General features: G+C 31.9%; 1 protein-coding gene across 1 annotated transcript; it reads right to left on the minus strand.

Moving 5' to 3' along the window:
• Nucleotides 1–1436: 1436 nt before the first annotated feature.
• Nucleotides 1437–10472, minus strand: LOC132725187 (poly(U)-binding-splicing factor PUF60-like; the record flags this gene model as incomplete). The annotated part of the gene is given in 10 exon segments (XM_060710277.1): nt 1437–3102; nt 3805–3994; nt 4848–5089; nt 5845–6043; nt 6343–6474; nt 7225–7327; nt 8270–8347; nt 8943–9070; nt 9633–9846; nt 10414–10472. Coding segments are annotated over 10 exon segments (1455 nt in total), but the record flags the coding sequence as incomplete, so codon positions are not given.
• Between the last annotated feature and the right edge of the window lie 390 nt (nt 10473–10862).

Here is a 10862-nt window from a genome sequence, read left to right on the forward strand (position 1 = left end):
TTTTTTGTTTTTTTTTTTGTAACATAGATATCCAGTTATAGATATAAATGTAAAGGTAAATAACATCTATTGTCACTGCCTTCGATGAAAGTATGAATTTGTAACACAGAAAGAAAGTCATTTAACTGTTTGGGCTATGGTGAATATACATCAAAAACAAAATTGTTTTATTTTTAAATGTTATTTATTTCTCATTTTTTCTTAACCACATAATAGCACATGAGTTATACCGACTTTGATGACGATGATATTTGATGATGGTAAATAATAATGACGATGACAAAAATAGATAGTAGAAAATATGAAAATGAATAAAGAATGAGGCTGTTTTTAAATGACATATACATCCAAAGTTTTATGCAAATTGAATAAGAATTAACAAGCTGTTTACATAAATCACTCGCATAGTTTGAAACATATACATTGTATCTTGGAACATACTTGCACATGTATCTCAGAACATACATGTACCTTGAAACACTAATGTAACCTGGGACATACATGTATCTCAAAACAAACATGTATATTGGTACTTACATGTATCTTGAAACATACATGTACCTCGGAGCATACATGTACCTTGATACATACAAGTACCTTGATACACTAATTTAACTTGGAACACTGATGTGACTTGGAACATACATGCGACTTGGAACATACATGTGACTTGGAACATACAGTACATGTATCTTTTGAGATACATACATATATTTTGGGAACAAACATGTATCTTGGAACATACATATATCTTGGAACATAAAATGTATCTTGAAACACACATATTTTTTGTGAAACATATATATATGTATGTATATCTTGAACCACACATATCATGAAACAGTAATGTATCTATGAACATATACGCATCTTGAATCATACATGTATTTTAAAACACTACTGAATCTTGAAAAATACATGTACCTTGAAAATTGGAAAACACTGCAATTATAAACATGTACATTTAACATACAGTATAAAAAATTTAACAGATCACCGCTGGAAGCTGTATGACTGTCGCTAAAAGAAACAAAATTTAATATTTTTCAAAAAAACTTATTTCATATACCCCCATCAATTCACATTTTTCACTTTAAAACAAATTTAAAATACAATATAGATAGATACTTTAAAAATCATACTCATCTTCCTTTTCAAGAAAAAAACCCTGTAAGGGTTGCCCTTCAGCCTAATTTCATTATCTGAAGAGTAGCACATGGTTAAAAAAGCATTTGCAAAAAGCCCTTTTGTCACTGACATTTAACAACCCCTTAGCATAATTTTCCTATTTTTAACAAAATAGAGTCACTTTTTTATTTCATCCTAATACCATATTAAAACAAAATTCAGGACAATAGATTATCTTTGCATGTGTATGTAATTGTGCATATTTTTTTTCATCTACTTTAGGAATGTTTTACAACAATATTCATTGGTTTTTGTTTTTCATTATTCATAATTTACATGAACAATCTGTGTACAAATTATGCAAAATTGAAATTTAGACATACTGTAAATCTCAATCAATTTTCATAAAGAACATCCTCAAAAGAAAGACTGTGCTAAAATGTGCTAAATATACACACAAAAAAACTATGCAAGGGGAAATCCTGCCTCAAAAAATTTAATGTGACAAGCTCCGATAAAAACAATAAGTATTTTTTTAACACACTTTCAAAATCAGAAAAATATTGTCATCTGTCTAAAAAAAATTCAGACTCAACTAAAGCAGTCTGACAAACTAAACAATATTGATGTTTATTATAAGAAGCCAGGGACTTTCTTATATATACATTATGTGCAACTTTATTCTCTTATTACTATTTTTATACATCAGTTTACAATCAGACAGACACTTTGTTTTGAGCCAACGTCATCCGATGACCAATTTGAAATTTTATCCAAAGTGACACAAGCTCCAATCTGTGCATTATTTCAGGCACAAATGAACTTCAAGTAAAGTCATGGTCCGTCTGTAAACTAGCTGGATATGTACTGCCTAAGAGGAAAATGGTATTTACAATGAACCCTAATGTTAAATGATGCACGACAACAGATAAAAGGACCAGTTCAAATAAATTCTCCATTAAACCAGACACATGATGATGGATTATTTCAGAGATCAATTACAAACAATCTGATTGGTTGATAAAGACTCCATTGTAAAAATCTTAACCAATCAGAAAGTATCTTTTTATGAAGTGTGCCCACAAACAATTTTACTTAGGTTTATGGTTATATTAATCTTTCCACAAAATAGAATGTTTTAAAAATTGCTTTTATATAAAAAAATTGTAGTAAAAAAACCTAACAATTTTAATGATAATGTTCTACAGGTCAATGCCTTTTAAAACAATCATATAAGTTTAAACTAAACCTGTCAGATTTAATAACCTTTCTATACTTTTTATTTTTACTGTGTTAAAAATATGTACATTTGTATTACATTAGTTCTGCACTTATCTTAGAACTACATGTATTCAATCTTAGTACGAGGAATTTCAACATTAAAACAGGCTGTTGGGACAACTCGGGTAATACACAATTGATTTTGCCACCCTTTAACTAGTTTCAATACTAAAGTACTGAAAATGCTAAAATCCACAAAAATTTAAAAGACAAAGTAGAGTCATATTTTAACAACTTTTTTCAACCCCAAACATATCTTTAACATATATCACTTTTATATTCACTGAGTGAAACATATCTCTGGAACATTCTTATAACTTTAATTAATAAATTCTATATTTCATAATTTCACTGAATCAAAAAAAAAAATTAAATTCATTTATGTTATTTTTTTTTTTCAAAGTTCTATTTGTAAATATAAATTGTTTTTTATTTACATTATACACAAATCGATATCCCTGCGTTAGTCATACCATTGTCCTATTGTTATTTCGTAATCATGAAAACAACACATTTGATGTTCTAGGTAGACCTGTCGATGATGAATGATTAAAATGACAACACATTGGGTGAAGAGATATTTTCAACCCGAGAGATCATTTGCATCAAACAAATCCTGATCGTATTTTTCCGCCTGCACAAGTCGTCCACCGAACCACCGTCCATTTAATGACTGGCAGCCTTTTTCCACTTCTGTAACATAAATTCAAATGACAATTTTAATTCTGCATTATGTTTAATACAGTTATTTTTGTTTTTCCATTGCCTAGCTTTTAACATGCCACCAAAACATAGAGCCTAGGCAAGCCTGCACATCCCCTCAGTGCAGACCATAATATATATGTCAAATGATTTTGGTCTGCACTGGTCTATGGCATTACATTAATCAAAAGACAGTATAACCTTTAAGAAATGTCCCGTTTCAGTACATAAAATTAACTAAAGAAGTGTAGAAATGACAGGATTTGTTTGTTTGTTTGTTTCATTTTTACGCCTTTTCCCAACAGTATTTCAGTCATATAGGCGGGTAGTTTCCTAACCATCGTTCCTGGAGAGTTACACCAGTACTAGACTACCTTCCTCCGCACAAAACTACCAAAGCATCTCCCTGGGATCGAACCCACACCAGAGAGGTAACTGGATTACAAGTCATAGAAATGACAGATTTTTTTAAAGAGCTTGTGTAGGAAACTATACAGCTATTTAAAGCTTATACACCTTTTGGACATATGTGACATTACCACCAACCTCTTCAATACGTTAACCTCAAATGTGAACCTTTTGCCCTGATAATGATGTTTTAAGCTGTTTTGCCTCAATTGAGGTGTTTTACTATAATTTGGTTGTTTTACCTTATACTAATTCAGATGTTTTACTCTCTTTCATTCAACTTACCAGCAGAATCGCTGAATTCTACAAATATTTTCACAATAACTTCAGCATCATCTTCTTCTCCCTGTCTTTCCTGATATATAATTACTCTGTTCACCTGTCCATACTTGCCGCATTCATCCGATACCTCGGCCTGTAACTCATCATCTAAATCCTCCGGACCTACCATATTCTTCAATACCATTACTCTACTCTGAAAACAGAAATATTTATTTACGAAATGCTTTTCTTGTATCATATTTTTCTCTCTCTTTTTTTCCTTTAAGTTTTAGGTTTCACTGACACTGTTACTTTCTAGCTTGATTGCAATAGTGGGACCACTGATGCACACACTAGTTGGCCTTCAACTCCTTGGATTGTTTTACTACTAAAATGTTCGAATTACTAAAATCAAAGGTGGAAAATATAAAATAAATTTCTTAAAAAATTTGGTGACTTTCTAGCATAACTAAAGTACGACTATGGCGCCATTCATTGCACTATTTCATGCATGCACAGAAACTCAAGTTGAACCAATTACGTACAATGAGCTTACTGAATAAAATTAAAGATATATCATGCTCATCCATGCATAAAATATTTTTATCACAGAAATTTATTGAAATCTATGAAATTCTTACCAAAAATGTCAAATTTAAATAAAAGAATCAATAAACTATGTACTGGAAGTTGCGTTCCCTACTACAGGTCAAGTATAAAGTTAGTCTTTTCTTAATAAAAAAATGCCAACTATAATGTATATATTCATATTGTAACCACCATATAGTGTGTAGAATTTTAAACATAACATATCTACTTAGTAAGAAGTCAAAAGATGTTTATCTTATATTAAGAGACTGTGTAGCAAATATCAATATTTTTTAACATCAAATTTGAGTACAGTACATTTTGAAGTAATACTCACTTGAGATTGTCTCATTAATTTCTGCAATTAATTAATTAATTAAGCAGTTAAGTAATTTCTGTAATACTCACCTGAGATTGTCTCATTAATTTCTGCAATTAATTAATTAATTAAGCAGTTAAGTAATTTCTGTAATATTCACCTGAGATTGTCTCATTAATTTCTGCATCACCATGTGCCGCGCGTTACTACCACTAATCTTCATCGTCTCTTGTTGTTCTAATGTTTGATTTACTTCTTCCTCTGCCATCTTCTTCTCAGCTTCTTTCTTCTCTCGTTCTTTCTCTTTCTCCTTCTCTCGTCTTTTCTCCGAGTCCGAGTCCACCATTGAAGAGATCGCAGCCTGTAAACTGTTTCCTGTCGTTGGCGGCATCATAGATGATACTAAAATAATAAATATATTTAGTGAGAATATAGGATAATTGTAAACATGTACGTCAAACGAGAGTACTTTACTTTTGCTTAACTGACAACAAGAATTACAAATTGAGGAATTATTATCATCATCTTAGCCGGGTCAAATGGCAACTTTGTCAGCTTTATTTAAAGCTGGAGACCACAAGTACCTCACAGTGCATTATTTCAATTACAAGGAGAGCACCTACATGCAAGAAGAACTGTAGACCTTATGTAAGCAAACTTGATTGCTACCTCACAAGATAGTGTTCAAAGAGCAATATGGTATTGATATGATTGTAAATGTAAGCAACAAAAGGGCAAACAGGTGAGATTCAAATCGGCAGCAGTAAGAACGATGTGTTTCAAAGTCAGCAACCAAAGCTACCCAGCAATTAATTTGAGATCAGCATAAGTAACCAAATGAGAGTATGTTATCTGATTCTTAAATGTTTACATGATCAATCTTTATCTTTATCATACATGATTTCAGTTGGGTTTTTCAGACTATTTAATTTAACTCGTACCCTGCTGGAACCGAAAATGATCAGTCTTTGCCACAAATATAGAGCCAGGGCAACCTACATCTCTATAGTTTTACCAGTCTTTATACTGTTGCTGGCTTATTCTTTTTGTATTCTGATAATAAATTTCTTCAAACATCAAAATGACTTTTTTAACTCCAAGCAGGGCAAAATTGTTACACAAATTCAAAACGTAAAGGATTAGGAAATCTCTGTTACCTTTAGGAAGAGCTTTAGGTCCCGCCAAGCCTGCAGTGACGACACCTGGTGGTGGTATATTTGCCACAGTGGGCGGAGCTATGCCTAGAGACTGTGGTATAACTACACCAGGGCCTCCAATCATGTTAAGGTCAGCTTGTAACCCTAATTTTGGGCTACCTGTAACACCCAACTGGGTTGGGTTTACTACGCCTGGAGGCTGAAATTAGAAATATGCATTTTGAAAAGAAGAAAATGTACTTAAAACAATGTCCAGCTCAAGGTGGCTTCAAAAACTTACATTAAGAATTCACAAAGTATTAATTAATTATTATAATCAATTGAAAAAGAATGAGACTCATTACAATCCACATGTCTACAAAACCTGTCTGCAAGAAAATTGAAAATTTCTTTTCCCTTCAGTAAAGGTGACCTTTCAATAAATGTCTTTTCAACATGTCAAATAATCATATATAAAATTAATATATAACATTTGTATTTGTATGTTTCTCCACTTACAATAAGCTGCTGTTGAGCATCCATTGCTGTTATTTTAGCAGTGACTGCTGCAGCTGCTACTGCTGCTGCTGTTGGCATAGCGCCAAGACCTGGTGTCTGAGGCTGCATCAATACATCTGGTGGAGTTATTGCCTGTAATATACCAATTATAATTTATTGTCTATACGCAAGATATATAAACTATAGCAGATTAATCTGAGCTTTATCTATTTTTATACCTAGTGATAAAAGATCTATGTTTATTATTTTTTAGTGATGAAAGATCTATGTTTATTCTTATCACTATTATTTGTACGTCCACTTCCTAAACAAATTGGCACTGGTTGTATAAATGACCCCTGAAGAACTTAAATAATTGATTTATTTCGCAAGATATTTCTTGGGTTATGTATTCATTTTTCTCAAACACAAAGACATCTTTTAAATTTTTGTTCATTAAGTTCTTAAGTGCAAAGTAGTATCCATTCTTAATTATATTTTAATAATAATTTTATAAATGGCAACCTTAAATCATTGTCTGTATCAAAGTATATGTACACAATAATTGATAAAACAAAATGTATTTCTTTGACTTGTAGCAATCATTGTAAAACCAGAATAATTATAAATATTCATCACCATTCCAATATACTTAATACCAATACAAATATACAAAATAATCATTGAAATATACATAATACCCATACAAATATACAAAACAATCATTTCAATTATTTCACTTATTTCACATATTAATCATTCAACTACACAAAATGACCATTCTATTTCAAATATGCACCAAAACTATTTAAATATACACAAAAACCATTCAAATTTACTCAAAAATAATTGTTACTTTCCTAATTGACAATTGAAATATACATAAAAATATCAAATACTTACTCTTCCTACTCTAAGGTATTGTCCTCCCAGATCAAACAGATTCATGGATGCCACAGCATCTGTTGCTGATTGAGAATTTGTGTACTCTATAAAACCATAACCCCTGCAACAAACATAAAACAATCATTACCATTTTTTTCTCTCTTTTTGTTCAGGAAATAGATATTGATTTTGAGTGAGTAAAAGTAGAATAATGCACCATTCCACCTCAAATGTGCAATATTTTGGGGAAAAATGTGGAGCATTATAGAATATATGATTAACAAAACATTTTTACATGGATCTGATCAGAACTAATTCAATCACTATGGACAGATTATATCTTATGCCTAGTAAGTTAGTTTCCTGAACTGTTCAAAGACATAACATTTAGTTCCTAGACAAAACATCTAGTTCCTAGACATAACATCTAGTTCCTAGATACAACATTTAGTTCCTAGACGTAACATCTAGTTACTAGACATAACATTTAGTTCCTAGACATAACATTTAGTTCTTAGACATAACATTTAGTTCCTAGACATAACATTTAGTTCCTACACATTGCATTTGAGAGTTTATGCATGCTTCACTACCCATATATTCCTAAAATACCCTCTTATGTAAGCAAACTCCATTTGTCAGTGAATCTAAATAAACAGGATATGTTTGCAAACATAAAAGCCATGTCCCAAAAACTGTTGCCTTGCAACAGTGACTGAAATTTTTTACAATGAAATATTTAACCTTAAGGTCAAAGTCATTTACAAGCAGCATTTCAATAAATCAAAATGTATTCAATATGTCAAAATACAGTTTCCAGCCCTCCCGCCACCACCCATTATCCACAAAATATGTTGAATCTATATATGTTTATCTAACAGAGATGATATGGCCAAAATTTAATGTTGTCCAACCTCAGACAGACCAATACCTGTACATGTGAGACCATTTATCAATACATGGACACAAATTTTATAGAAATATCTTTAAACTCATATATACAACAATGCAAAAGATATCAGATACATTGACTTCTGTTCTGACTACCAAGTATGAAACTTACTTATGTCTTAGTCCTCCTTTAGATGTTGGATCTTTAATCAGCATACAGCTTACAATTTTACCAAATGCTTCAAACACACTGAAATATAAAAATATAATCAATTACAGCATTAACTTTGTTGAATTATATATGCTATTAACTGGTAGCATAAAATGTTAGCATTACTGCAGCTGCAAAACATTTACACTTACCCAGCTGACACCAAAAGTGAAAAGCTTTTGCCACCAGTATAAAGCCAGGCCAACCGTACATCTGAGAGTAGCCTGACCAGGCCCTACACTGTTGGCTGACCAAATTCAACTTTCCCATTTATATCCTCAAAATTCATTATGGACAATTCCAAAAATGAATGTTGGACAAGTTCATTCAAAGAAATCAGCAAATGAAGTGTTAATACATACTCCAGTACTGTAAATGACGCACACACACACACACACACACACACACACGTCACTTGTCTTATTTTTCCAAAATGTAACAAAGAACATCCTAAAAGAAGGTTACACTTCTGTAAAAAACATGCTTGTTTCAAAGAAATCTTCATCTTTCAAAAATTAATCTTTAGCGAAATACACCTTTAAAGAGTTACATTAACTTTTTATATGCCCCAATTAATGATGAGCAGTGTGTAATATGTAAATATCTTGAGGTTAATTGATATTAGTTAACTCACCTTGAGATATCTTTCTCTGTAAGGTCTGGATGTATGGAGGCTATATAAATTCTATTGTAGTTTTTAGCTTCTGAAGCAATCTGCTCTATAATAGGCTGTGCTTGCGGCATATTGCTAGGTCGACCAACCTGTAAACAATAACAATAAATTCATGACAATCTATAACCCTTGACTCATTTCTTATTTACTTGTATCTACGGGTTAAGATGTTGTTTAGGATATCTTGGGTTTTACAAAAGTTTTCATTCTGTATAAACTTCTGTATAAAGTGAGCCTGCGGCAAGATTTATAACATCTCTGAACCAAGATTGAAGAAATGACAACTTATATAAGATGTGTTTATCAAAGGATATTATTATTTAGTCAAACAGTTAAATTACAGCAAAATCATTGTGATGACCTATTTTTTTTTTATAAAATGTCAACAATTGAATAAACAAATGTTTGATGACCTCATCACTTTTACATTAATTTTGTGAAATATGAAAAAAAAAACAAGTGATGATTATATTGCAAAATAAACGGGTCATAATTGCCCTAAATTGCTCACCTCTGATCATTGATAAGAAAAGTCATAATATCTTCAAAGCAAGGAGTCAGGTGAGCTAAAAACATATTTTATCCATAGGAAATAGACGTAACAATCTCCCTTTAGAAATAATCAAGTCTCAATAAATTAGTAAATCTTACCTTTATATTTCTGCCACCAATCATTACACCATTCATCTGTTCCAGTGACAACTGAGCAGCCTCTGGTATATCATACTCTATGAATGCAAACCCCTTGTGTTTGTTTGTAATGGGATCCCATGACAGGTTCACACTTTTGATAGGACCAAATGGCAGGAACGCTTGTTTTATAGTGTCTTCTTTTATTTCAAAGTTTATACTTCCAACATATATTCTGAAAATATAATAAAGAAGAAAGATGGATTATAAAGTGACACATATTCAGTTAGTTTGATTGTTTTGATTGATTTGAAGTTACACTGGCACTGTCATGATCCTATGGCACCTTCCAGCTTTACTGATGAATGAAGACCTCAGGTGTCCCTTCCTGCTTTATTTACAGCACAAACAGGCATCTAAGTAGAACCACCAACCTTCCATAACTAGATAGCTTCCTCACTTAAAAGAATCCAAAGTCTCTCACAGGAGATTTACAGTATTCAAGACAAGGTACAAAAGTAAATTATGCTTGAAATACTGCAGTCAGAAAATGTTTAGAAAAGACGTTACTTATTATGATACTTGCAACTTTGAATGAAATATTATAATTTATAAGTCGTATGATAAATTTTATTTCTCCTACCAGAGCTCTGTGCAACATAAATAGATCCTGGCCAGCTTGCAAACCAATATTGACAAACCAGCTTCTAGTTGCTAAATATTTTAGTCCTCAAATAGCAAAATCATTAAAACCAACAATTGTATGGCAAGTCCATTATAAAAGAAAGGGTGGAAAGTTTACCTGCACATAAGAGCCAAAGCCTGTTGTCTTTGTACTGTGTTCTGGAAATTCTGCATTTGCTGAAATATAAATGTAACAAAGTTATGTTTCATGTAAAATTTGTGACCTATTTTCTATTGTCATTAACACAGACTTACTTCATGTGCCCTTCACTACTTTTCATGGTGATTTATATGTGAAACAGGTTTTTGCAACTTACAATGACCAAATTTCAACACTTTCATGTCCACATCCATGTGATAAAAAACTTGTTCCCCCCCCCCCCCCCGGTGCGCAATCTCACAACTCCACCTTTTTTTGGGATGATCCCATTATTCTGCCATCTTTTTGGTTTTAAACATATTTATTCAAGCTTGATTGCGAAACAAGTTCTTGCAACTTATATTATTATATTATTCACTCGAGCTCTCTTCCTGGAACCAACCAGTACTGGTGTCATATGAAGAAAC

Source organism: Ruditapes philippinarum, unplaced genomic scaffold, assembly GCF_026571515.1.
Source record: "Ruditapes philippinarum isolate M1 unplaced genomic scaffold, ASM2657151v2 ctg1010_1_1_1_1, whole genome shotgun sequence".
Classification (NCBI taxonomy): Eukaryota; Metazoa; Mollusca; class Bivalvia; order Venerida; family Veneridae; genus Ruditapes; species Ruditapes philippinarum.